Source organism: Daphnia pulex, chromosome 9 (genome assembly GCF_021134715.1).
Source record: "Daphnia pulex isolate KAP4 chromosome 9, ASM2113471v1".
Lineage (NCBI taxonomy): Eukaryota > Metazoa > Arthropoda > Branchiopoda > Diplostraca > Daphniidae > Daphnia > Daphnia pulex.
This window is the reverse complement of record NC_060025.1, coordinates 7,028,691-7,056,608: the sequence shown is the minus strand read 5'-3', so window position 1 is coordinate 7,056,608 and position 27,918 is coordinate 7,028,691. Positions and strand designations below refer to the sequence as shown.

General features: G+C 43.3%; 3 protein-coding genes across 12 annotated transcripts; all 3 read left to right on the top strand.

Annotated features, from left to right (window-relative positions):
* Positions 1-3,391: 3,391 nt before the first annotated feature.
* Positions 3,392-4,937, top strand: LOC124202989. The gene is made up of 4 exons (XM_046599548.1): positions 3,392-3,473; positions 3,645-3,960; positions 4,058-4,250; positions 4,330-4,937. The coding sequence occupies exons 1-4, from the start codon at positions 3,432-3,434 to the stop codon at positions 4,808-4,810; spliced, it is 1,032 nt and encodes a 343-aa protein (XP_046455504.1). The 5' UTR covers positions 3,392-3,431; the 3' UTR covers positions 4,811-4,937.
* A 1,840-nt stretch (positions 4,938-6,777) lies between these two features.
* LOC124201618 lies at positions 6,778-7,943 on the top strand. The gene is made up of 4 exons (XM_046597788.1): positions 6,778-6,918; positions 6,986-7,071; positions 7,177-7,392; positions 7,671-7,943. Exons 1-4 carry the CDS (start codon positions 6,916-6,918, stop codon positions 7,900-7,902), a joined length of 537 nt encoding a protein of 178 aa, XP_046453744.1. The 5' UTR covers positions 6,778-6,915; the 3' UTR covers positions 7,903-7,943.
* A 1,882-nt stretch (positions 7,944-9,825) lies between these two features.
* On the top strand, positions 9,826-27,516 carry LOC124202470 (rap guanine nucleotide exchange factor 2-like). 10 transcript variants are annotated; one of them, XM_046598806.1, is made up of 24 exons: positions 9,873-10,068; positions 12,248-12,473; positions 12,950-13,077; positions 13,942-14,025; positions 19,758-19,833; positions 20,107-20,232; positions 20,502-20,545; positions 20,579-20,687; positions 20,782-20,901; positions 21,039-21,340; positions 21,449-21,680; positions 21,914-22,047; positions 22,121-22,271; positions 22,352-22,658; positions 22,722-22,998; positions 23,080-23,320; positions 23,394-23,801; positions 23,869-24,180; positions 24,325-24,708; positions 24,777-25,056; positions 25,131-25,784; positions 25,944-26,084; positions 26,269-26,424; positions 26,651-27,516. In XM_046598806.1, exons 2-24 carry the CDS (start codon positions 12,330-12,332, stop codon positions 26,680-26,682), a joined length of 4,842 nt encoding a protein of 1,613 aa, XP_046454762.1. In that variant the 5' UTR covers positions 9,873-10,068; positions 12,248-12,329; the 3' UTR covers positions 26,683-27,516. The 10 variants fall into 10 exon arrangements, with proteins under 10 accessions (XP_046454765.1, XP_046454761.1, XP_046454760.1 ...); XM_046598805.1 differs by having other exon boundaries at positions 9,867-10,068; positions 20,502-20,687; XM_046598804.1 differs by having other exon boundaries at positions 9,872-10,068; positions 20,502-20,687; positions 26,269-26,464.
* The last annotated feature ends 402 nt before the right edge of the window (positions 27,517-27,918 follow it).

Below are 27,918 nucleotides of genomic sequence, written 5' to 3'. Positions count from 1 at the left end.
ATTTGATGGGACACAATCTTGATAGGTTTAAAAAATAAATTTGAAGGATAAAAGTAGATATCCCCCCTCCATAGGGGGGTTGAAAGAAGGTTATTCGATTCCAACAGATGTTTATTACATCTTGTGTACGTGCTGCCCAGAAGAAGAAGATGATGGAAGAAGAAGCGCAGTAGCTCTCATCGCAGATGGTCGAAATAAAACATTTTCGGGGTTCAGCACGTGACTGGAAATCGCCTCTGGTACCAATGGAGGTCGTTGAACAATCCCCCCTCATATAAGACGTAATTTTAAAAAATTATTATAATATGATGGACGAATAAGAAAAATCTGATCGCCGAGAAGATAATACATTCTATATAGTATATTTTTTGGCTACTGGTGGTTTCGCCTTTTTGATATTATATAAGCTCGCCCATCTATCACGTGAGATTTGGACGCGCGCGCTCACGGGACCATTATTTTCGTGTTGCAGATTATACAGACGCGGATAATAACAAACTGGATGGATAGTAGTAGTATGGACCGCGTCATGCTCGATTCATTATTAACAGTTCGATAAGAAGAAAAAAGGAAACTATAATGACAAGGTCCAGATCACGCTCTCTGCGTGAAAGAGCTGGGCGCGCATATATCCTAAAGTGTTGTGAACGTGTACCGTATTTTACCTTTGATTATTTTACACACAATTTTCTTATTTAAAAAACAAAAAATACAAACTGGTTTTCTTTTTTCTTCATGCTCAAATACTGTAAGTCCTGCTGGTATAGAAAAATATATTCAATCAACCGACACACAGAGTTATATACACGTCGTGAATATTTTGTTAGGAGAGGAAATTTCAAATTTGTGATGCTGTTAGACGTTTCCTGCTGCGGCTAAAAAAAAGAAAACATTTTGTTCTTCAACATGTTCACGATGACGTATACACAAGAGACTAGAGCTGCCATGGAGTTCTCAGCGAAAGTAAAAAAAGAACGTGACCCCGCTAACCCTATCAACCCAAAAACCACCACGGGGTAAAGGTATATTACGTATATACGGTCGTGTCTGGAATATAGTATGTGCTGCAACACACACAGCACAGAGCAGAGCACCACCCTTTCAGGAGAAAAAGAAACAACATTTCAAAAGTCATAAAATAAAAAAGAAGAAGATGATGACCAAAGTTGGGCTTTTTCTCTCTACCCATTTTAACGAGCGTTACCGGACTTTTTTAAATAAAAGTTCACTTTTATTTTTACACCGAAATATCACCTACATATATTTAAAGTTGATGTTTAAAATTTTCTGGGCTGGAACAGAAAAACGTTTTGTATTTTCGCGCTGCAATAAAACCTAAAAAATTTATTTTTACAAAAAATCTTTATTTGTTTTTTTAAATGTGTTGGGTTATTATTATTATTTTCCAGGTGAGTTAAGACGAGAGGCTTGTTTGGTTTTCCGACTAAATTATCGTCAGTTGTTTTTTTTTGTTCGGGGGGAGGAAAAAAATAAGAAAGAAAAAGTTTTTAAGCACCTCACGAAGATTATTGTTTATCTCCCAACAACCGTCTCTCTCATAGGCTTAATGTGTATTTATACACACACACATTATTTTTTTTTTCTTTTTAATAGGATTCTTTTTATATTAAAACCAGCAACCAGAAGGGAGGAGGAGGAAAAAAAAACACTTTTGTGGACGATGATGTACTTTCAGCAGTAGTGTGCTAATGGACGTCACGAAGTGACTCTTTTGATAGTGAATGTCTTCTTACCGTTGGTGACTCCATGGAAGAAGAAAGAAAAAAAGCCAAAGTGCTAGACACTCTTCTCTGTCTGTCTATCTGGACAATCTTCTCTAGAAAAAAGATTTCTTCTTCTCTTTGTTATTGTGCAGACACAGACTCGACTCTTTTCAGAAAAAGATGCGAGGCGCCCGAAAAAATTGATGCTGCGCTATACTACGCACACACATGTTAAAGTGACTTTTAAAAAGAGTCAATTCCTCTTTTAAAAAGCCAAGAGAAAAATACAGTTTGATGGTCTGTCATCGCCTTGTATACACCCCCTACTGTCCACCTTTTAAAACCCCCCTTTTAATCTAGATATACTTTTTTTTGTCTCTTGTTATATTATTCCCAGTGTGAGAAAAAAAGGTTGGGGCTATTTTTCTCCGGCCATCCAGCAGCAGTGGGGGGTTCAAGATGGCGTTCGCATAGTTCACCGCAGGAATGTTTTCCGCAACATTCCTGGATACTGGACAACACACAGCATCTATTATTCAGGCTTATATAGTGAAATCGGAATAACAAAACTATTATAATAATAGTTTGGAGGACACAATAAGAGCGCGAGTTTCAAGTCACTACAAATCCATTCAGCCAACTGCATCGGGTGTCAACGGGGTTTTACGTTTGAATGAGCGCGCCGAGAGCTTCTGAACCATTCAGCGCGGAATGTCGATTATGTCGAAAAAGTCTGAATATATAAGAAAGAAAGAAAGAAATTCCAGGACAATTTTTGAATGGGCCAAAACGGAAGCTGACGCTTTCGCCGTTTTGTCCAGCCAGGCGCGAGAGAGAAGGATGCAAAGAACAACACACGCATGACTCATTGCATATTTCCAAACTCTCACACACAACACACATGTGTGTGCTGTTACATCTATAATAGACCGAGTGGGTGCCACTCTACCAAATGCAAGCGCCCGCAGGTTTTTCCCACAGTTCACAGATATAATATACCAACCAGTTCTTATTTTTCTCTCTCTCCTGTTCTTATATAAGTTCAGATATGAGTTAAGATTGACCTTTCCCACACAAAGATCCCTAATTTCATGCATCATTGTCTTGTATATATATATTTCTCTATTTGTTGCTGCAGTCGACGACGAATTGAGCCATTTCTCTTCTTCTTCTTTTCTCCAAATTGGTCTGGGAAGAATCATCTCAACAAAAGAGTCGAGTTCATCTCTTTCTTCTAGCTACGTATAATATATGGCCACGTCCGGCTCTTCTCCATTTGATACAGTTCTACCTCATCATTCTCTCATCCTATATTACACAACCAGCCAGGGACAAATCGCTCGTCGTGACGGCGACATTGAAAAATGGGAAAGATTTTTATATAATATCCAAACCGTTCCGACACAATCACAAATTTCTTTTGTTTTTCTTCAAAAGAAAAACCCGTTAAGCTAAAAAAATTCAAACAATAACCTATTAAAAATAAATATGACGATTCAAAACATTTTTTCGCTCAAAGAATTTTTTTCTGAAAGCAATCGGAGCGCGTCATTCTGTCCGGAAGTCAAAAGATTTTCGTGTTAACGGAGGATTGAAATGGATAAAAACAAGCGATGGGACTTTTTAAAAGGTCTTTGACCATATCTTTTTTAATATAGCGCCAGCCATCCAGCCTCTCTCTCATTGACCGAGTTGAGATTGGCCAGGATGGAAGTGACTTACTACCTCTTCTGCTGCTTCCTTATGATGGTAGGTACACACACACGTATAGACACACAACCTTTTAGCCTAAATATCTGTGTATAAATATGTCTATTGAAATTTTTATCATTTCTGTCTGGAACTTTAATGACGGTGTTTTTCTCCGAAAAAATTGACCTTTTCTTTTTTTTCCGCGTACTATCTCTCGGTCGGTTAAAGCTGATGTATTCCGGAATGGATGGAGTCCAGACTGGTCATTTGCTGCTGCTGCCTCAGCCTCTCGGAGCCATTAAGAACGGCGGAATTGGCAGGCCTTTGATGAGAAACGATCAACCCAATGGGATTTATCTCAAGTCTGATCAACGTCGGCCACTAGCAACCCTTCGGAATCGTTATTATCCTCTACCGCACCGCCGTCTCCAGCAGTCTCAACAACAACAGCAACAACTCAAACAACAAGGTTTCATAATACGAAATTCCAATGGACGCCACCCACCTCGTCCGGCTCCCGTTTCCAACAACAATCATCTCGGTGGTAATTCAATATCTTGACATGTATATAGCTTTTTTTGTTTCAGTCCACCCCTCTTTGATGTTATGAACGCGCGGATCGTCTCTCTCTCTCAATATAGCTTTTGCGGGCGGTAATAATAATCCCGGGACATTCCATCACGCCAAACGGCAGCAGCAGCAGCAGCAGCCGTTGAAACAACATCTCAACCATCAATTTCAGACCGTTAATATGCCCACAAACATTCCCTATCCGCACAATAAACAACCAACCAGCAATCATCAGCGACAAAACGGCCAAATTCAATTGATTAGGTAATCCACCGCTAGATGGCGCTGACAATAATTTACATTTTAACCGCTAGATGGTACTTACGTTTTAAAAATTTAACAGGCAACCAGATCCTGCGACGATTCTTCCTGCCGTTAAATCTCCTCCGGAAGAATCCGATCCGTCACAGATGATGTCGGAAGATGGGCCAAATTTTCTGAGTATGGAATTGGACGGGAACGATTACCTGACGTACTTGTATCTGGGGATGAACGAAACGCGACTGGCAGGAGGAGAAGAACAACACCCGACGGCGTCGGCCAGCGCGGGCGACCAGCAAATGACTCATCCGGCGTCGAAAGACGATGACGACATCATTATCGGATCGCAGACCACGATCAATTTCGATCCGTATCTTTCGCGAACAAACCAATCGTTCAGGTCCAAATCGTCCGGTTACCAACCATTTCCGCAGGTGAGCGGAGATCACGACCGCCAGCAAACGATGACGGCCAACATCATCACGTCGCTGGACGAGGATTGGCTGCCCATCGCATCGCCTTGGGACAAATACGGGAATAAATCAGAGCCGGAATTGCAATGATCAGAATTCCCAGAACGTACATATACCTACCGCTGAATTTGTTCTTTAACATGCAATCATTTTTCGTGCGTGAATTTATTTATTTATTAGCTCCTCAATAATATAAAACTCGAATTTCGTCTACTCATTGCCATCTATTGAGCGTTAGTAGAGTCTAGACAAGGCGTAACCGCCCACCCACACTTAAATAAAAAAAAAGGAGTTGTCCCGCATGAGTCGACAGCTGTGTGTTATTCACGAATATTATGTAGACATTATTATATACTGGTCCTCCTCCATCTATGCCTGGTTTTTTGTGTTCAACGTCACCTGGCGTGAGATGCCTATCTCCTTTTAGAAGAAGAAAAAAAACGACGATGGAAACATCGGTTAGGGCTATTATATTATAGGAAAGTAGCCGGCCCACTCTAGCAGCTAGCTTCTCATGAATAACAAATGCACTGACATTATGTCAAAGAGATATTTCATTTGACCAGAAAAAAAGAGAGATTCATCGGAGACAGTGTCAATGCTGAGAGCTATGTGCTTTTCCCGCTCCCGACCAGAAATGAATAGCTGTCGTTTCGCGGTTGACGGGTGTGGCCTACATAATCCATCAGCTGTGTAGTATATTATTGCGCCACACCCAAAAGAGTCAAATGTAAACCCAAGTTGTACTTGATGATCAAACACCAAAACCTTAACTTGGAACCGTTCCACGATAGCGAAATAAGCGCAACACCAATCTCTCTCTTAACACGTTTAAAGATATAAATGTATAAATACAAGTTTCCCGCGTGTCAATATAAATTAGATCCGTCCGTCACCTACAAGCCAACACAATCACTGATTTAAAAAAAAATATATATGTATAACAAAAACTTTCACTCATATGTAGCCTCGAACCTTTGGGAAATTTACTCTGTGTGTCTACGTAATTAACTGCAAAATATGATCTGATCAAAAAATTTGCTTCGCTCAAAAAATTTAATAATTGCGTGGCCCATTGTTTCCTTTTGGCATGAAAAGCGTGACGCAGCAATGATGATGACATTATTATAGTTTTATGAAAAAAAAAAAAAAATCATTCACGCTATCGTGATTACGTTGTATTATATGAGCAGCACGTGGATTATGGGTCTCTATGCTAAACGAATGAATAGGACACCAGCCAAAGATTTTTTTTTCAAAAATGTTTAGTCACACATGTGAGCGTTCAAATCTCCCGGAAGGTTTTTAAAAACAAATTTCCTATAGTCAATAAGTTACGCAATAAGACTTTTTTTAGGCATACGAAATGTAATAACCGTTTACAGCTCTCTGCTGTTCAAGGTTTTTGGAGTTAAACATTCCTAGTGGTGCTGACCATGTATAGGTGCGTGTAGACTATGGAATCGAATATCCTATAGCGCTCCCACACCATTTAAATTTGGGTCAAGACCAATCCTACCATATCGGAGATTTGTTTCGTTATATTATATACACAGCGCACACGTCAAGCGAGTCTAAATGGTTTTTCCCTTTTTCCCTAAAAAACCGGCAATCCTTTTTTTCTCTTCCAGCAGCGGCGGAATTTCCCATGAAAATTGGTTAGACGTCTTGCATACGTTTAATTACCATAATTTCAAGTACTTCTTGGTCAATAAATGACGTCGTCAAGTTGTTTTTTTCCCCCCATCAAACTATACCGTCAACACTTGCTGTGGCATTGCCGGCCGGCTGGCCTTAATGCCATAAAGACACGATCGGCTCTTTTGTGTGCATATGCATAAACAGCTATATAAGAAAAGTGTGTGCGTAGAGTAGCAGGCGGAAGCCGGATTAATCGGCCAAGGATAACGAGTGTGATTGCTCATCAACTATCAAAAACGTCGTCGTCGGCAAGGCCGAATATAGGTATACATATTCATGGCCAAACTGTTGTTGTCTTCTTCACACCCCGAGTCTTCTCCGTCGCAAACTTCCGGCTCGATGCCGATTGGTGAAGGCACTTCCGATGGCTCCCGGCCGAAGGTTTTCCCCATCTTCCGCGCAACGTCTAGTCCCGCGACTTGCTATAAATATGGCCGAGCAGCCAACGGTCCGATATCACAGTTACAAAATCAACATAGCGAACAGCATCCAAAATGGTAGGATCGACACATTTCATAATTTAACAATTTTCCGAATAAATATTCCTATTTCCAATCCTTTTAGATGAATTTTTACTCCGCATTGGCAATTCTTTTGGTGCTAACGACGCTGGCCAATGGACAAGGATATTTACCTCTAGGAAAACTAAGGTGAGAGTCACGCTCCAATTCCCGGATATATGTTATTGGTTACAGTCAAATGATAAATATAATACCTAACTGAGAATTTTCCCATCATTATAATAATATTATTAGGAAGAGTCCACCGGAGGCGATGGATGGTCAGAGCAACGACGTTTACGAAGAGATGGACCGATCGAGAAAAGTTTCCCAGCTTCCCGGCGGAATGGCAATCCTCTACGCTTCGGCTCCCATTTTCTCGCCGACCAGCAAAGATCCCGAAGGCAAAGACGAAGTTTATCAGATTCTACCCGAAGCTGAAGCTGTCCAGCAAGGCGTCAATAGTCGCCGGTATATAGTATAAACTTGTGATGAATATCCCTCCATTTGTGGATATATATTTACCAAATATCCACAACCAAAACATCTACAACTGTTTAAACATTTTTAGACGAATTTGAAATTCAAACAATTTTTTTTTCGGTAGAAAGTATATATAAATTTTTTTTAAAGATTTGAATTTCAAATGATTTATATTCTGGTTTGGGTTTTTCACGCGTTTCATCGCCTAATCGAAAGCCATCACCTTGACGTAATCGTTCTTTTTTTTCTTCTCCCTTTTTTTTCAGTTTGCTGGAAGACGCTTTGATCGAGATGGGATTCCCGCTGGAAGAGCTTACCGAATTCAAAAACGGCCGCGTCAGGAAAATCTATTCGAAAAACGCCAACGGCCAGCAGAATAAAGAAGATGAAAGTAGTCTTATCACATCAGGTGCATCAACCGACGACGCCGAAGCTATTTTAGCGGCGCTAGCTGGACCTTTGCCCTACATCCGTCGCGGCGCTTGGGGTAAAAAATGAAAACAGGTTGAGCACGAAACACAACAATTGTACAGTTACTCTCGCAACAAAAAAAAAATTCTGTAAAAAGAAACAACAACAATTTTATTTAATAAAAATTTAAAAAAGGAAAAAAAAAACATATTAATGACGGTTGTATCATAAAAAAATAGGCGCCATAATCTCTGGCCGGTTTTTTAATCTATGGGCAATTTTTGAATGTCCAAAAGAAAAAAAAAGATTTTTTCTTTGAATGATGACTGGAACTTGTCCATGTGGAACCATATACCCGCACCTTTCACTCTCTCTCTCTGAGTCGATTTCAATCGCGGCACACACACTCGTATTTCACATATTCGTCCATATAACTTAATGTTCAAGGCTATATGTGTGTGTGCCAGGGTCTGGTAATCCGAGATGAGCCGAGTCGAAAGTTTTTAACGGTCGGATTATAGTATAGTAGAGGGGCCGAGGGTGTTTCTTTTGTGCACACACCAGAGAGAATAATAATAAACAGAAAAAAAAAAAAGTTTAATTCCGTTTCTTTTGATGTAAGACGCGCTTGGATGGAGCGGAATAAAACCATCAATTTGAATTATTACTCGATGTTTCCCAACACTTATTTACGTAAGTTGCTATAAGGTAAATATAATTTCTGCGCAATCGAAATTTTGAAATATCCCGCGCGCTGCTTGCTGTGGTTCTTTATTAAAAACGACTCAATCATCGCCCCAATGAGCCGAATCAATTGTGATGGATGTTACATGTGGAAAATGCAAATTATTATTGTTATAACTTTTGAAAAAAACAAAAGTTGACTGCTGCGAGTTGATGACCATCATGTCCATTTCTTCTTCAAAAAATAATGTTCCTTGTGTTTTCCAACATTCATTGGCCATAGAATATCGATATCCATGAGATTTTTTTCTTTTTAATGGCTCGTTAATGCAAAGCAATGTCCGTCTTTGCCCATTGGTCGAGAGCCTTTTAATTAATATTCATTAGAGGCGTGGGATGTGCATTGAATCACGCTCGTGAACATTTTTTCTACAGACCATTTTTTGGTTGTTGTTTAAAACTTTCACAACAACAACAACAAGAATTTCAGCTCATGTTATACCAAGATTATATCGTTTTGACTCTCTCAATGATTTCATTTTTTGAACGCCGAGCGTGACTGGAGGAAAGGTCGTAATAAAGCGTGTGGTCCGTAAATCACTCAATTAGGACATTCTCTCGCAAGTTTTTGAATTATGGCGCGAATAGTTACTTTTGACAAACGATGCCCTTTCCAATTAAAAACAACCAACGTTAAAGGCCTACCCAATTTTTGTGTGCCACCGAGGTGAACCTTTGGCCGCGCCACATCCATAAAACATATGGCGCCCCTCCTATATAATAACGTCCAACGTCTGCTGCCAAATTAGCTTCAACTATATTGGAATGATTGTATAACTTTGTAGGCTGCAACCTACTACACACAGTTTTTGGGCCGGCCGTTATTTGTCATATAAGAAGGCAGGTGTGACATGACGGGCATACACACACTCTTGTTTGAAATTCAAAACCTTGGAGACCGTTACCGAACAAGCGACAGCCACATTGTTCATTTCTTCATTTCCTTACATTTTTATTACTTGATTTTTAACACACAGAAAAAAGAAGTTTTTCTTGATGAATCATTTTCATGGTCGTTAGAAAGAAATGTAAAGCAGCTAGCCGTCGAAATTTGGCGCGTAGTATAAATAAGCAGACGACGCGCCAAGCTGAAAGCCATGCGGCTACCAGACTGTTTCACCCCCCTAAGGGAGAAGCCAAACAGCGTGGTTTCTCTCATTCTCTCGTTTTCATCAATGGATTTCCTTTTCCAACTTCCTTTCGTACCCTCCCCCCCCTCTCTCTGCATCTTCCTTACCCTCCCCTTTTTTCCGTTGGGGCTCTCGCAGTCGAAGTTTACAAGTCTAGAACCCCACCTGGTGGTTTCATTTTCGTTCTTGCAGTGTGTGTAGTCGCATCTGAAGACCCACGTCCAAGTGAAACGTTTTTAACGTTAAGAAAAAGTGTGTGTGTGTGTGTTTTGTGTGTGATTTCTCTCCAACCCAAAAATATTATAATTTAGTGGTAAAGTTTTGATTTAGCCAACTTTAAAGTGAGACGCCAGTGGATATGAACGTCAGACGAGTGGTGGTAAGGTTAAAAACTTTTTTCGCCATTGAATGATGATGAGGAACTCGTTATTGAATCAATTGCTTTCGGGCATGGCCTCGAGATATTTTCGTTTTATTGCACACATGTCGCAAGAGGCAACTGATTTTTTTCTCTTTTTCACGTTACCTTGGCAACATTTTTCATTTGAATTCGTTAGCTACTACTCAAGTTCAATCAGAAATATCGATTCAATCTCGACGAGTTCACCAGTAGAAACAACGTCGTTCAATGTTTGTGAACCAACGTTGATACTTTTTCTATTATGCCTTTCTAAACAGACCCTCATGTCGATTCGAGTGGAAATATCCGTCAGTTGCGAAATGAATCGGCGTGATTCACCAAAACAAACAAATAGAATCTTTCATTTTTATTTCGTTAATATCTAAAAAAAAGTAGTTCCCACAATGCAACCTTGGAAGACCTCCCCCGTTCGTTAAACTTATCGAGAGATGTGTACATGTTATACGTATTATTTTCTCACCAACGTTCCATCAGAGTTATTCCGGTTTTTCACATAAAAACTTTTGTTTTGTTTTTGCGCCTTGATTGTTGGAACAATGAACTTTCATCAGAGAACATCATCTCGTGATTGTGCCATTGCTACTCTCTCTTTATCCCCCCCATCGTCTAGAAAAAACTTTTTCTTCGCTGAACTCGATTGGTAGTAGTAGTAGTAGTCGGCAAGTAAATTTTTATGGCCGATCGTGCACTATCGGGAAAATTAATTTCCGATGAGAAACAACAACAACTACTATGAGGGTGTCATTAAGGTTAGAGTAACAACAATCTTGTTGGGGCATTAAAAATATTTTTGATTCGATGGATAAGAGGGAAACCCTTAAAAAATCTCACCGGATTGAAGCCAACCAACCGGTTCATGAAAAACCTGCGCACGCATCTCGAAAAAAATCTATTTTGTTTCTTTCTCCCGTTTCAAAGTCGATGTGGGAATTGTCATTGTGTGACGAATTGCCACAAGGTGAACGGGAAAAGGGTTACGTGTGTAAAAAGGTCGAACGACCCGTGCAACCTCGAACGATTTCCGGCGAGCGAAAAAAAATAACACAAAAAACAGTTAAGTTGATAAGAAGACGGTAAAAGCTGACGACTTTCTCTCCGTTTAATTATTTACCCATGAATTATGACGGACCCGCGTGAAAGTGGCCAGCCGAAGCTTCTCCCTTCCAGAGAGAAAGTCCGGCCGGTGAACAGGTTATTAGTTTTGTGTTAGCCATTGTGCGTACGATCGATTTTAACGTTAGGAAAGACGGGCGACGTCGTTTTTATTTTTTTCGTGCGGTTGAGCTGCACTGCCCATCTGTGTCTATGTGTGACACAGATTGGTGGAGTGCTATGAGTGCGGAGTCAGCGGCGGTTGTATTCCAGGTGACCCACTTTTTTTCCACACAGCGGATAGTAGTACCAACCAAATGTCAAAAGTTCATAGCCTTTCTACTGTGTGTGTGTGTAACTCCCTTATGAGGTGGCACGAAAAAATATAAAATAACCCAGGAGGGGGAGAGTATCTAATCACGCGGACACATGCGGGATGAAATCACAGTTGTTTTTGTTTTTTTCACGAACAATTTTCACGCGCTTCCTATATAGCGAGTGTCACGCATTTGATGGATATAGAAAAACCGAATACGGGCACACAACCGGTCAAACTTTCCCGCCGTTTTTTCCCCTTTGCGCATTTGAATGATTAGACTAGAGAACCCTCGTCGTGCGTCCAAATGTGTAAGGCAATCATTTCGATGTAAGCGAGAGTAAATGTTTTAAAGAACAAAAAAAGGTGTTGAAGTCGGGAGAATTCATCATTGGAAGAACAATTTCCGAACGTTTAACCGACCGACTGTAGAAAAACTGAACACAATAACAACAATATGGGTGAAGAAGAAGAAAAAATACAGTTGAGGGTGGGACCGAGACGGTTGGAACGTGACGGCGCATTACTCCTCCTCTCATGAGCTCGGTGAGGGGGGCTCGTGTCGCGTGATGAACGAACGTTTTTCGTGCCGTCCCCGCATTGTTTGCTCTTTATGCGGTTTTGGAAAGAAAGAAAGAAAATAAAAATAAAAAACCCTTTCTAAAAATATTAAAAAATAAAATGAAAAATGTTTTTTTCTTCTTTTTGTTCGTGATTGCTTCATGACAGATGACTCTGAATGGCGGATGGTAGTTCGTGAAAGCGGTGGAATCCGTTTTCACGACGACGACGACTTTCGGCTGCTGCTGCTATGATGATGAAACGACGTTTCCAGGTGAAGATGGGCGCCCAGCAATACCATCCAACCGCCGGCCATCCACGGGACATCCAGACACGATCCGACCGAGAGCTCGTTTTCCTTTTGCAAAAGGATCCGACTCAGCGTACCGTACATGTGAGTCACTTACTCTTTTTCTTCTTCTTTCAGCTGTGTCTATACAAGCAGCTTTCACGGTCGGTCTTTTTTGGCTTGTTTATTTTTGCTATTCTCCTGCCCGGCGCCCGTGACGTCAGGGCCAAAAGTCTCTATTATCCAAATGAAACGCAGACACAATGGTGGCGGAGTGAGAGAGAGAATAGTAAAACAAAAGCAGCCATTATCTCTTGATTCCGAGAGAGAAAGAGAGGGGGGGGATTTGGGTCAAATGACGCGATCATGTTGACGTGATTGAATGGATGAGAGTCACGAACTCTCGAATCACGAGCGAATCACGCACGGGATTGAAAAAGGGCAACGATTTTTTGGCAAACGTCCATCTAGCGGCTAAAATTGGGACTGTTGGAGGACATCTAGCGGTGGAAAATGAATTCACGATACAAATTTGCAAATTTTTTAAAACAAATTCTAATTCCTTTGTTTTCGCACGACAGGAAATCAACCGGATATGGATGGCATTACGCCCTATGGGAGCCTTTGGTTTGTTACGTGATTCCGCTCTGCGGTCTCTGTGCCGCGTCATCCGCTACGAGCGTCACGACGCCAACGACATCCTCTACTGGTGAGTTTTTCATTCTTCTTCTGATTCTGATTCTGACAATCTCCCATTCGTTTCGTCATCTCCCGTTACCGACCCTAGTCCACCGCCTTCGCATGACCCCCCACCACCAATGCAGCCGCCGCCGGCGGAATGCAACTCCCGTCCGTAAGATGGCCTTGATCGTCACATAACGCTCTTTCGGGTCACGAAAAGAAAAATCTCGGTCCCGCGATTCAAAATGTACCACCCCCCGTTCATTCCTCCCATGCCGCAGTTTGTGTAGTAGCATACCACCCTCTGCGTCGTCGTAATTCAATAGAACAGGAAACCCCCACATAACCTCTCTCCCATCCCATCCAGCCCATTTCGTTTTTTTCTTTTTGGGTCTTTTCAAAGAGTCACCGTCTCATTTTAATGACTTTATCTAACCGGGATTTCGGATAGACCCGTGTGATTCAATCAGATTAAAAAATGTTTGTTTTTATTTTTAAAAGAAAAAAAGGGGTGGGATTTTGTCTTTTTTGGGGGAAAAAGGAAATTCTCTGGATGTTTGATGGAATTAAAAGTGGCATTCCACTTGTGTGCTGCTCACGTCACGTCTCAGTAAATAAAAGCTTCTTAACGGTGAAGGAGAAGTCGCAGCTCGACTTCCGCCTTTATATGAACGGACTCGGCCCGTCGATTTCCATTAGCATCTCTCCGTCATGATCCCATCCGTTTGTCGTGCAACCACCAACATGTTTTCCCGTATTGGAGAAGTTTCCCATGTTACAAGACGGCGGCGGATGCGCTACTCTAATCGCTCCTTCTGGAGCCCTGAATCCAATGAGATCATCTTTCTTATAAATCTAATTCTCTTATTCGTTTCTCTGATTTCGTTTGCAGTCGAGGAGAATTGTGTTCCTGTTGGTACGTCCTGCTGTGCGGCTCGGTCTTCATCGATGGATCCATGTACTTGCCCGGAGCCAGGTAAAGAAATCTAAAACCTATTTTTTCTTGTCTCTGATTTCCTTTTAAATTGGAAACAAATCGATGTTGGAAATACTTTGATATCAAAGAGAGAAAAAAGGAAATACCCAACACCACCGTGCCAACTATGGGGAAATTTATGGCGTCATTTGTCTTGCTCAAGAGAAATGTCAGGACACACAATCGCAGTGACATTGGTGGTGGTTCCATATCCTCCCCTTTTGAGGAAATCACGGAAAAGCTTTCTGGTCCTTTTTGGGTTTTTCTTTCTTTGTTTTTTCCCTTTCGATTATCAACATTCCCCAGCAGCTGTTTCCTCCTTTTCTTCCCTACCAACGAGACCAATTAACTCAATCGATCAAATTCTCTCAACTTGGAACAAGTACTCACCCAATCGCCGTCGCCGTCCAAGGGCGGTTTTAATTGAAGACGCCATCTAGCGGACGATCGATTCACTACGTTGCCCAAACCTGACGCCCCCCTTTACGGGCGAAACCCTTTGAGAAGGCCGAAAAGTCAGTGGCGCTCGAGTCTTGGTCGACGTCGGATCTGTCCGTCTCCTTTTTTATCTGTCATTCCGTAACTGTTCGTCACACACAACAACCACGAGATAACGCATTTGGGAAATAAGAGAAAAACAAAGAAAACGAATCCAACGTCGATCCCGTTAGTTGTTGTTGTTGTTTCTATCCAACAATTGTTGTTTCTATCCAACAAAAGAAGAAATCGGCAAGAAAAGAAATTGTTATTTTTCATTTCGCCCAATTGAAGTGAGTGGCTTCTTCTTGTCGGTGCGTGTGTTTGAATGACACGAATGTGTTCGTGAGTGTCGGATTCAGCCCGAAGCGAATACGTGATTTCTGCTACTCGTCAATCTCATTCTCCCGTCGGTGCTAATGACCCTGTGTAATTGACAAAGTCGCCATGACGATTTGTTGAGCCCATTGATATCCTTTCGTCAAAAAGCCATAAGTGGATTACGTAGCTCGAAAACTATCGGGTAAGAATTTTCCTTCCATTTCACTAACTGCGTCGCTTCTTCGTGTTTTGATTTTTTCGAAAAAAATAACTTTAAAAAGAAAAAGAGAAAGTCCTTGAGGAAACGGTCGTGTGTCCATATCCGTAGCTTCAGTAGAGAGACCCCAAAAGCTTCAATGCTAATCATCAAATGACCTCGTCGGGACTTGTCCCGCCATCTTCAAAAAAGTTCCTCTCCCTCTTTGAAATCAGTTGCAGCAGCAAATATCTATCGATGGCTTTCAAGAAATTGGGGAAAGAAGAAAAGTGAAGGGCGTGGTCCACAGAGGGGTGTAATTGGAGATGAGTTAACAGATGGAAGAAAAAAACCCTCCTCTTTTTTCTCTCCCTTTTAAATGACTTTACCAAATGTACCGGGGGTAAAGAAGATGAAAGTAAGAAAAATCCGTTTCACTCGTTTAAAAAAATGAGTTTAATTGTAAGTATCCGGTCATTATGTTGTATGTGATACGGTTGAATCAAAGCCGGATACTTTTATATTTTATTTTTTGGTTTGGTTTGGTCAGGGTGTTATTTTTGAATGGCGAGAGAGAGAAAACGGGGTGTGTTGGTGGAAGGGGGGAATGTTGTTTCCGGTTGGACTCTTTCCGGTCCCACTTGTTGTTGTTGTTGTGTCGAAACCACATACATAGACCGTCGTCCATTGATGGACAACTTTCTTGACCTAGTCTTCATCAAACTAGCTCTCCATCGTTATTATGGTGGGCGCAAATAACGAAGAAAAATATCTGTTTGGAATGTTGTTTCTTGCGGAAACAAGTTGAGGTTCTTTTTTTTCTTTTCGATCACGGCCCGCACCTGCTTATTTATTTCCAACCGAAGAAGAAAAAAAAAACAAAAACCGCACACAGTCGAGCAATTTCATTCTTGTCAGAAAAATGCTAAATTGGAATTACGGGACTCCCGCGCCCGGAGCCACCATCTTGAACCAGATGTTTGAATTCATTTTTCCAGGTAGCCGAGAAAAAAGTTTGTCTTTTTTTTTCTTTTTTCCCGATTGTTTTTGTTTTCTCGATCGGATCGAAACTAAAAAATTCCAGACGCCATGTAAAAAGCGGCGGTGGTGGTGGGTGCCGGTGGGTTGCGCTTCCCTCCCAAGTTTCCTGACTCTCTCAAAATGGCAATTAGAGTTTATCTCCCGTTTAGGGATTTTTCGTTCAACAAGTTCTTCCTTGCCTTTTCGCATGAGCTAGCAAATTACGAATGCACAATCCCTCTCTCCCTTCCCTTTTATCCCGTTGGTGGTTGTGTGTATTCACGTCGCCTAGCCAAGGTTATCTCAAATGGTTGGGAAACAATGGAGCGTGATTCCTGCTCTATACTACGGCCATTTTTAATACTTTCGAGGCAGCCAGACGAACACAACAATAGCCCAGACAAAAGAGAGTTGATTGAACATCCTTCCGGCGATAATCCTTCTTCTTCTCCTCTCGTACACGGAGCTCACAACTTTCTTCTTCGTCGTCGTCTCCACTTATTCGCTCGATCAATGAAACTCTCTTCGAACACGACGAAATGAGAAGCTATAGAAGCATTTAATAATCATTTCGATCGATTCGCTCATTTTCTATTGTCTGTGTCGACTGTCTTACTACCCGTCGATTATTTTATTTCTGATGTTGCGATTGTGGACTTTTGGCCCAATTTGGTGTCAATCACATGGCGTGTGCGTAGTGGTTCGTGTAAACGTATATAAAAAGAAGCCGGACTCACGCCGAGCGAAAGTCTGTACCCCGGTAGCAACACATTTTCGACCGGTTTCGTTTTCTCTTAAAAATTATTTTCTTTTCTTCTGTTTTTTCCCCTTCAATTTCTCCTTTTTTATTTATATTTGGCGACCACCTTATTTCTTTTTTCCCTATAATAAAACGGCGTTTCCCGTAGAGTTATCGACTTGACCGCTAGATGGTGTTTAGAGCTAATTAAAATCACCGCCGCTAGACGTAGCGACGAGTTGGAAAGGAGGAAAACACGCACGCACGCATAACAAACGCGATTACGCACAAGCACACAAGAGAAAACGAGAGAGTTAAAAAAGAGAGAGAGGGTTTTTTGGCTTCGGGACCGGAAGCGGTTAAGTCTGGAAGCGGGGGCGGAATTGATGAAAAACACACTCGCGCCCGCCGAGATAAAAAGGCAACTGTGGGTGCAAGTGGTGGGGTATTTTAATAACCAACCCACCACCACCACCACCGTCGAGGCTGCTGCTGGCTGGCTCCCCCCATGCGAAAGATAATAATAATAACGAAACATTTCTTTTTCTACCTTCTCCTACTACTACTGTTTGGTTTCTAATTATATAAGAAACTCTATGGCGCGTGAACCTGTTATCTTCAGAGTGCGGTCGCGTTCATTTGTTTTTTTCCCGAGTGGTGCCGAAGAAATAAAATAAAATATGACGGAAAGAAAAAGAAAGAAAGAAAGAAAAAGAGGTGGAAGGTCATCAGCACTTTGGCATCTCTCGATTTGTCTTGTACTACTACGTATATATCCGAGTCCCGTTGGCTTTGGCCTCATTATCGCCCATGTTTCTCTCCTTAATAATATTCGAGCGGTTATTTTTTGTTTACATGGGTCGCGCGCCTCCGCATGTAAATAAATAAGAGAAAAAGGTCGACATCCGCCCTCCCAAGTCGAATATTTTTTTTCCATCCGCCGTCATCAGGATTGAACAACAACAAAATTTTTTGGGGAAAGAAAAATCAAATTTGATTGAGTTCTCATTATCCCTTTCCAAGAATGTTGACCATGGGGTGTTTAAACGGAAAATGTCCATAAGGAAAAACGGAAAATCGCACACCTGTCGAGTAAGGAGGAGGAGGTGACTACCCCAAACGAAATTTTAAAAAAGAAGAAAAAAGAACTTTTTTGGCGCTGGATGCTCAAATTTACCCTGGAGGCACACACGGCTGAATGTATAGGAAAGCTCGTAGAAAGAGAGAGAGAGAATGATAATAGAAGACAGGTATTCTTGACGACGACCCTCACACAGGTATGCCCTTGGGGCCTCTTTTCTATGCCCTCCAGTTGCTTTTGGCTCTGCTGCTTCTTCTTCTTCTTCTTCAGTTGGAGCGTCAGGGGCCCTGGCAATAAGTTTGTTCGGCGTCACTGGTCCCCCCCAGATTTCTGTGTTCATCAAAGTTTTTGTTGGTTGTTGTTGTCATCTCCGGATTAACTTTAACTGGATTGTTTTTGAAACTTTTTTTTCCCCTACTACTGCCGATTGTGCCATGTCGTGACACGATGGATTGGTCCGGTTTCAGGTAAATCCGTGTGTGCTGTTTATTTCTACTTGTTCCTGCCGATCTAATCCAAATGGGAATTGTTGCAAGCCACTCGAACGAAAATAACAAAACAGTTTTTCTTCAAGTGGGGTTGTGTGCGTTTTGAGTGTGTCTTGTGTGTGACGTCATCTTCTAAAATGGATCTTGAGTAGAGCGCAAAGCTCTTCACTTTTTATCTACACTCTACTCGGGTCCATCCATCAAAAGAGATCTTGAATCGCGCATGCATTGCATATGTATGCAGAGAGAATGGTCATAATGCGTTGTGCATCTTCTTGTTCTTCTTGTACATTTTTTCCCATGACAAGAAGAAGAGGGGCCCCATCAGAGTAGTTGGCCGTTAGATGGCAGTCTAGTCGCCAAGGGGGTATTGATCCGTATCCCGTAAGACAAGGAGGGAACGAGGTCTCTGACTTTGATGAAAAGATGAGAGAAAAAGGATAGAAGAAGAAGAAAAATATGACAAAAGACTGTGGCAAAGATGGCACTAACAAGGGCCGACATTGTGATTGCTCGCGCTAACGGAACTCGGGAATTCGTCGTACTCGGGGAATTGACCTTAGACCCTTTATACATTCGCTACACCGAGCATTTGATAAAGAACAAAAAAAAGTAGATGGGAAACTGCGTGAACGAGAGAGAGAAAAAAAAGGAAAATACGAAATTTTTCCTTTTTTCCTAGGATGTTGTTTCTCGGCCGACGCGCTGGCGCGCTGAACGGTGAGATCCGTTCAGTTGCGTGCGGTTCGGCATCCGAGACGGAGCTTTGTGCAAGTTGTTGATGGGTTCCAAAGTCGATAGCGACTAGTGATGCAAAAGTATACGCGATCGAGCCGGTCGACGACCAGAGGCACGTCCATTGAATCGACGGAAGAATCGGCTCCTTCCACATCTTCTGCGACAACTGCTGGGGCTGGTGGTGGGGCTAGAGCCCGGCAGACAGTTGTAGTGATACCGGAACCCATCCGACGATGGCATTCATTCCATTCTCGTCGCAGCTCATTTGGCCACTCGGCTGCTCCTCATCTTCCCGTCGTTGTTACAGGATCGGCTGCCGGAGCAACTCCTACAGCACCTCCTGTAACCAAACCGGCCGCTCGATTTCTTTCGCCTCCACCGTTGACTCCTCGTCGACGATTTTCCGTCTGGTACAAAATAAAAATCAAATCCCGGGAAAAAAATAAGAAAAATCCCTTTTTTTTATTATTATTATTTGCCGGGCTTGATTCCCAGAGTCTTTCAATCAGCCGGATCGATAGTCCTTGTACTTACCCGCCCTCTTTACTCTCTCTCTATGTTGTAGCGCGCCTACATGTTCGGTGGGGGGAGTATATATTTTTTGTTGTCAAAAAATCTGGAAATTTAATCATTTTTCTTCCCCTTTTTTTTATTTTTCTGTGTGTATTACAGTTTTGGTAAGCGGAGTGGCGTCAGCATCCGCCGGCCGAACGAATGCCTCATCCTGGAGCCGTCGGAAATGCTCGTCGTAAGTTCCGTTTCCTGCCCATTTCGAAATTGATTTCGGTTAGAAACAAACAAACAAATAAATAACAAAAAGAATGGAGAAAAGAAACCCCCCCACAAACAAAAAAACATAGATAGATATATATAAATCCCATCATCTTCAATCAAATGAATGTATCGGGGTGGAGTCGTGATCGCTGTTTCACGCATGCGTCAACACCCCGAAAATGTCAATAAACAGTCCTACGACTATACAATATATATATACCTTGATTGCACCAAATGATATTGACAGGTGGATTATTCTGACGTTCCTCAGCGGACGCAGCGATCAGCTTCAACCAGTTCGGCAACGGCTTCCTACACCTCGGCTCACCTACACCATCTCGACCGCGGCAACAATAGAATGGACAATGATCAGGTTATTATTAAATTATTTTATTCATTCCCCTCTACCCAAAAGAAAGAAAAAAATCCGGAAAATCCTTGCCACAAAATAATAACCAAATTTGAGGAAACTGCGGGAGGCCTGGCTAAGGCTGATACAGTCCCCCCTGGGATTCAGTTATTTTTATTTATCACCGTCCTGGATCTAAACTGCGGTCGACCGCACAGTTGTCGCCGGTTTTATTTTGTATTTTTTTCTCTCTCGTTTGACAAATTGGTTTGATTCTATTTGGGTTAAATCAGTATCGGAGTGGAGACATGCAACATCACCCTCTGATGAACCACCACCATCATCGAGATCCGGCGACTGTTCACGTCGTTGGCGGAGGAATGGGCACCCAATCTCACCGGAGTTCGAGAGGATCCGATACGAGTTCGGCGTATTCCGGTTCGGATACCATGCACTCTTCTGTACCCAGTTCCGATCAGGTAAGAGGATCTTCCCTTCGTTTCTTTTTGAGAGATTTTTTAAAAAAGAAAAACAAGAAAAAAGGGAAACTAATTGCAATTGGATGAATGGCAGGATGCGGAGGGCGTTGGCGTCGACGGTGTTGATCACGACGGCGACGAGGTTGACCTTACCGGCTTGATGGAATCGATCGTCGACAGCGACGAGGAAGAAGACCTAGCCGAGAGCATCGACGTAATGATTCATTTTCCATCTCATTTCTTGATTGCCGTCCGTGACTTTGGCTCGATGGAACCAATTTTCGTGACTCGGCCCCACTTTTTCCTCAATCAATTTTCTTCATAATTTTTTCTTTTTTCCCTTTTTTGTAGAGCCTAACTGTGCGGGACACGGTTCGAGAGTGTCTAGAAAAAGATCCATCCGATCGGACGGATGACGATATCGAAATCCTGCTCGAATTCACGCAACACCTCAGGGCATTCGCCAATATGACTCTGTCGGTGAGACGGGCCCTTTGCCGGGTGATGGTGTTCGCCGTCGTCGAAAAAGCCGGCACAGTTGTCATGAACGACGGCGAAGAACTTGATTCATGGTCCGTTATTATTAACGGCCATGTCGAAATTGATGGCGGAGCCTCCGGCGAGCCTGGTCGAGCCTTACACCTTGGCGACAGGTCAGTCAATCTTTCCATCCTCCCATCTGGGGACAAGAAGACGAAAAAAACTCATTTCCCTCAACCTGAATTTGAAATTTGAAAATTTTGTCATTTTGTTGTTTTTAGTTTCGGGATAACGCCGACCATGGACAAATTGTATCACCGGGGCGTAATGCGGACCAAATGCGATGACTGTCAATTTGTTTGCATCACGCAAACCGATTACTTTAGCATCTTGCACAAAGGAGAGGAGAATACGCGCCGGCACGAAGAGAATGGACGCGTTGTCTTGGTGACGGAACAGCGGGCCCAAATTGGCGCAGCATCCTCCTCGCAGCGCTCTCACATCGTCATCAAGGTGAGTGGAGAGCACATCGATAGCACAAGAGTGGGACAGATAGCAGCCCTAGTAGAGTATAATAGAGTGGCTTTCCTATTTCTTTTTACAACCTAATTAAAAAGGTCCTACAACAATTGGATCGATATCGACCACTTGTTTAATTGATGAGCTATTTATAACCTTTTTCCTTATTTTTCTTTTTTAAACACAACCTCTCATCAATTGGCTTTTCTTTTTTACCAAAAACGCAGGGAACGGTGGAACGATTAATGTCCCACTTGTTGGAAGACTCGTCTGGCGATCCCAGTTACGTCGAAGATTTCCTTTTGACTCATCGGATCTTTATCGAAAGTCCCTTGATTGTCTGCAGCCAGCTGCTCGAATGGTAACGCCCATTATTCTTTGTCGTCCCATCGAGGCTCATTCATTTCAATCCACTCTTTCGTGTCACGCGATAGTTTTAACGATCCGACCGTACGAGATAAAGTGACGCGAGTCGTTCTCCTATGGGTCAACAACCATTTTACCGACTTTGAAACGGATCCCTGCATGATGGAGTTCCTCGAAACCTTCGAGTGTCTACTGGAACAATCCAAGATGCAAAGCCACGTAAGATTATTTATTCCATTTTCTTTCTGATGTTGGGACAATTTTTGAAAAATATTTTTTTGAAAAATTCGATTCAATAGTTGAGGATGCTGGATTTCGCCAGCGCGGCCAAAGCTCGATCCAGGACGGTGACGTTGACCCGGCCCAGTCGCGATGAAATTCTCCATTTCAGCATCTTGGGCGGATTCGAGCGCGGATTCGGCATCTTCGTTTCCAAAGTGGAAAAGGGTTCCAAAGCCGAAGAAGTTGGACTCAAACGAGGTGATCAGATCCTCGAAGTGAACGGTCAGAGCTTCGAACACGTCAGCCACGTACGCGCACTGGAGATTCTCCGGGCTTCCACTCATCTTTCCATCACCGTTCGATCCAATCTCCACGCGTTTAAAGGTATATTACAGATCGTCTATATTTTTATGGGAAATTTTCATTCACATTTTTTTATTCATTCAGAAATGTTAAACACCCCTGATAATTCTCCGCGGCCTCGGGGTAAGAAACTCGAGTCGAAATCGTCTTCCAGCAACAAAATGCTTGGCGGGTCGTCTTCCGACGTTCATTCCGACAGCGGCTCTGCGGGCCACACGTGCCCGTCGCCTTGTAAAGACAAGGCGGCCCTAATTGGCTCCAAGAGCCAAGGAGGCAGCGGCGGTTTCATGACACTTGGCCACAAAACCAAATTGAAGCAAATTTGGGGCAAGGTCAATCAGATGGCCAGAGGCAAACCGGGGTACGTAATTTTGACGATGACTCTTATAAGTGGCGCCCGGATGTTTTAGATTAACCATCAACTTGTTTCACAAACACACAGGGAAGTGGTCGGCGATGAAGTCATGTACGGCTCGACAACTGGCTCGGCGGATTCGAGTGCCGCACAATCTGGCGCCGTCGGTTCAGCCCTGACTGGCAGCAGCGTCAACCAAATGTACATGAGTCACAGCAATCCGGATTTGACCAGCATATGCTACGATGATCCACGGGCCGATTACCCCGAACACGCCCTCAAGGTTTTCAAAGCCGATCAGTCGTCAAAGTACCTGCTTATCCACAAGGTAAAAGCGACTCATCCGTCATTAGCTGGATCGATTGGAAAAATGTCAATTTCGTGAATTTTTATTTGCGCAGGAAACAACTGCCAGGGAAGTGGTGATGCTGTCCCTCCAAGAATTCCAAATCACGGATCCGTCGTCCAACTACAGCCTTTGCGAGGTGACGGTGACGGACAGTGGCATCATCAAGCAGCGCCGGTTGCCCGACCAGCTCCAGAATTTGGCCGAGCGGATCGGCGTGGCCAGTCGCTATTACCTCAAGAACAATCACAGCACCGAAACTCTGGTGCCGGATGAATTGGCCGGCGAGCTGATGCTGCAATCTCAAGTCCAATTCCTCCACCTGAACGCGGTTGAAGTGGCCGTCCAGCTCACGTTACAAGATTTCGCTATTTTCACTCAAATCGAAAGCACAGAGTATGTCGACGACCTCTTCCAGCTGCGCAGCAAATACGGAACGCCTCATCTCTCCCAATTCAGCGAGGTGAGCCATTTTGATCTGTGCTTCTCACTCTTCATCCGTTTTTTAACGCATTTTTTTGTTTTGACAGTTGGTTAATCGGGAAATGTTTTGGGTTGTGACGGAAATTTGTGCGGAACACAATCTGATGCGACGGATGCGCGCTATCAAACAGTTCATCAAAGTGGCTCGCCAATGCAAAGAGTGCAAGAATTTCAATTCCATGTTCAACATCATCTCCGGTCTTGGTCACGGAGCCGTTTCCCGACTGAAACAGACGTGGGAGAAACTACCGGGAAAATATCAACGTCTCTTCCGAGACATGCAGGATCTGATGGACCCGTCTCGTAACATGTCCAAATACCGAAATCTCATCAACAGCGAGCACGTTCAGCCGCCCATGGTATAAAATTTATTCCATTCCGCAAAAAAAAATTACCGCATCCGCACGGAGTATTTTCTGGGCCTGCGGGTTTCTCCCGTCAGTGTTCATTTGAGTAAAGCAAAATATTTGTGTGTTTCCCCCCTCCGTTTCCCCTGGCGACAGATTCCATTTTTCCCCGTTGTCAAGAAGGATTTGACGTTCATTCATCTCGGCAATGACACTCGGGTGGACGGGCTGATCAATTTCGAGAAACTGCGCATGATCGCCAAAGAGGTGCGCTCCTTGTCGCACATGTGCTCGGCGCCCTACGATCTGTTCACGATGCTGCAATTGGGCGGCCAACCTCCTTCTGCCGCCATGATGGCCATGAATCAGTTAACGACCGGATCGGGAATGGCCGGCGGGGCTGTTCATCACGACCGCCACCACCTCTCCTCGGCCACGGTCAAGAGACGCAAGAAGTCGGCCGCCATGCCAAACTCGAAGAAAATGTTCGAGGAAGCCCAGATGGTCCGGCGTGTCAAGGCTTACCTTAGCAACATGAAGGTATTTTGCTGGTTTTTGTCACCTTCTTTGGGTGATGATGATAATAATTAACATTCCTTTTTCTCAAGGTGCTAACGGACGAGGAACAACTGCGACACATGTCGGTGGAAGTCGAACCACCAGCCGGAGGCAATCCATTGGCGGCCACGTCATCCAATTCGGGCAGTTCTGGCGGCTCTGGAGGGGGCGGAGGATCTGAAAGCCGGGCGACCGGGGCATTGGTCCTCAGCGCAGTCAATCATCACGTCCGTAAACGTCACCCGAGTCCGACGCTCTCGACCACCAGCACGGCCAGTTCGACCAGCGCCACCAGCGAGAGTCGCCGAGGCCAACAAGGACCCAAATTTGGTACGAAGAATTTTTTAAATCCTGAATTTGTTGTTTGGGTTGTCCATTGACACATTTTTATTTTGAAATTGTAGGAGCTGCCAGCCCACAATCTGTGCGCAAAATGTTGGCTCTGAGTGAGCCCAGCAAAACGAGACCGTACCAGGCGCCCAATCGACCCATGGGCTCCTGCAACGTCTCGATGGCTCTACCTCTTCCAGGATCGGGACTACTTCAACAACATTCCCCTTCTCCATCGCCTGGATTGAACCGGCGTGTGCCCGGAGTGCCACCCCAACCGCCGCCCGTCAGGACGACGCCACACGAACGTTCACACGAGCGTTCCCACTCGGACGCCGCTCTGCCCGTCGACTTGAACGCCGAGAGCAGCAGCGTGACGAGTCTGGCCAATTTGGCGGCCATGCGCAAGTCGCACATGTCCGGCTCTGCCACGTCGAGTGACAGCGGCGGCGGAGGAAGCGGCACCAGCGGCGGCGGAAGCGGATCTTTGCATCAACCGCTGGGACTGGGATTGACGCTGGGCATCGGTCTGGGCATCGGCCTCGGCGCCGACGGCATCGACGCCAGTTACTGCACCCAGTTCAACTCGCATTCCAGCAACAACTCGACGGAAGTCGTCTCCGGAGGCGGCCACACCCACTTGCTTCATCATCCCCACGCTGGAACGACGGAATCACCTCCTGTAGCACCTCGAACAAGGGTACCTTTATACCCGCATGGAACCCAAGGTATGCTCCCCTTGTCCGTTGTCCCCACCTCTTCCCTAGCACCTTGAGTAGTTTACAGTACAGTACTTACAGTACGATGTCCATCCATGCATGAGGAAATGGTTCATTTGCTATATAATGGTGTGTTTTTTTGGGTGTGATTGACTTTTACGTTTGTAGCCGAGGTTGTGGTTTCTAACGATCCTACGGTAGTGACACAAGATCTAACAATCAACAAGCCGGCCAGGGCCAGTTACATGAAAAACGCAATTCGGGTCTTGCCCGCTCTACCTCTCCAACCGGTAGTTTTAAAGAGGAGAGGTAAAATGGTGTATATAGGCTTCAGGTGTTGTTGTTTTCTGCATGCTTCTTTTTATAAATGGCCTATTTGTGTGTGTTACCCGGCATCCGCGCGCGCGAGCTTTCCGTCCGTCTTGTGTCTTTTTTTTACACTTGTTTTTGCATTTTTGTGTTCATTTTTCCCGATTCATTTTTTTTTTCGCAGGGACCATTATCCCCCGAGAACTTCCGCCAAGAGCCCGGCGACCTCCCGACTACAATGTAGCGGCCCAGATGGCCCGTATGGCTCGGCTGAGTCGGGCGCATTCCCACGAAGGAGTCACGGCGGGCTACTACAGTTCCGATCCTGAAGAAGAAGACGGTACGTCTTAATTGCTTCAACATCCGGTTTCTCAGATGCGGTGGGTGATTTGGCCATGCCCAGCTAAAAAGACTTGACACAACTCTGAAGCGTCTTTTTAATATTTTTTTGAAAGACTTTGATTTATCCCACCCTGTTTGAGAGGTGGCTGTTGTGGAAAAAATGTTACCGTCGCCTTATTTAAAATTAACGTTTGCCCTAATCTTTTGTTTGTTTGTGTCTGCAGACGATGACGAAGCTCAAGTGTCAGCTGTTTAGCGGAGACGTTGCAGCACCTGACGGTAAACAGCTTGAGGCCAAAGACTAGCAGCAGCATGAAACAAAAGAAGTTAAATTTCCCCCGATAAAATATTCCCTTTTTTTTTTAACAAAGACAGAGATATCAGTGTACGTATAGCCCGCTTTAATTATATATAAACTCCCCCCTGACCTATATCGATACCACTATTATATACATTCTGAACACAAATATCCCACAGCCTTTTTTTGTATAGGTGTACAGTGTCGTTTGTAGCTCCCTTCCCGCTCCCACCTCTCTCCTGTACCTGTAAATAAGATCAATCAACAACAATTTTACAGCAACAAACAAAAAACAACTTTTTTGTGTAGCTTTTTAACCACCAACTCCCTTGTGTGTGCATATTATAATAATAGTAAATCTATCATACTCAGTGTAGTGATTTTTTTACAAAAAAAAAAGAGGAAATGAAAGAATATCCAGCCCGCCATCTCCCTCACTCTATACATCCATCAGCTTTTGTGTGGGCCCTTTTTGGTGGCCCTTTTTCATGTTGGTTTCTTTTTTATTCATGAAATTCCTACACAGCATATCCACACACACACACACAATCAATACGTTTTCCAGTATACATAATATCACCGTTCCTGACTGTGCATTCAGTGTTATGCATTGCGCAATTATTATATCCGATTCCACCGTCTTTTTCTTGTGGAGAAGAGAGATTCCTTTAGTGGTTACACGCATTTTATAATTGTATACTCCTCCCTTAAATACAAATTGTTTCTCGCCAATTTCAACGTTTCATATTTGTAAATAAAATAATAATAAAAGTAAAACAAATACCTAAATTATACAATTGTATGGTTTCTTATAATCACACAAAATTTTCAATATTTCCGTGTTCTTAAAAAAAAAGAAAACTTTGAAATTCATTTTTCAAAGTAGACTTTCCTACCAATAGATGGCAGGACTGAAGCATGACGCCAAAAATTACAAATTACAAATTGGAGATTAGTTAGTGTACCAACGTTTGAAACGAACAAGATTGTAGCAACAACGTTTTCAAGGAATAAGATGGTAAACGCAACTGAAGGCGTTCTGGTAATATTGCGTTGTAACTTTTTAATTGTGAGCTACCCCAAAGTAATGGTTATTAAACTATTTTAACTTATCACTACTGTGATTTTGTTTGAAAGTGAAAAAAGAAACAGTCGTAGATTAAGAATTTAACAGAGTATCTCAGGGGCAACTAT

Excerpts from the sequence above, each read along its gene's own strand:
- LOC124202470 (XM_046598805.1), top strand. The coding sequence starts at position 12,330 with ATGATGATGAAACGACGTTTCCAGGTGAAGATGGGCGCCCAGCAATAC. Across the intron at positions 12,474-12,949 it reads CGACTCAGCGTACCGTACAT|GAAATCAACCGGATATGGAT; the intron begins GTGAGTCACTTA and ends TTCGCACGACAG. Across the intron at positions 24,181-24,324 it reads AGCACGTTCAGCCGCCCATG|ATTCCATTTTTCCCCGTTGT; the intron begins GTATAAAATTTA and ends CCCTGGCGACAG.
- LOC124201618 (XM_046597788.1), top strand. Across the intron at positions 7,072-7,176 it reads TTACCTCTAGGAAAACTAAG|GAAGAGTCCACCGGAGGCGA; the intron begins GTGAGAGTCACG and ends TAATATTATTAG. Across the intron at positions 7,393-7,670 it reads CAAGGCGTCAATAGTCGCCG|TTTGCTGGAAGACGCTTTGA; the intron begins GTATATAGTATA and ends CTTTTTTTTCAG.
- LOC124202989 (XM_046599548.1), top strand. The coding sequence starts at position 3,432 with ATGGAAGTGACTTACTACCTCTTCTGCTGCTTCCTTATGATG. Across the intron at positions 3,961-4,057 it reads CAACAACAATCATCTCGGTG|CTTTTGCGGGCGGTAATAAT; the intron begins GTAATTCAATAT and ends CTCTCAATATAG. Across the intron at positions 4,251-4,329 it reads GGCCAAATTCAATTGATTAG|GCAACCAGATCCTGCGACGA; the intron begins GTAATCCACCGC and ends AAAATTTAACAG.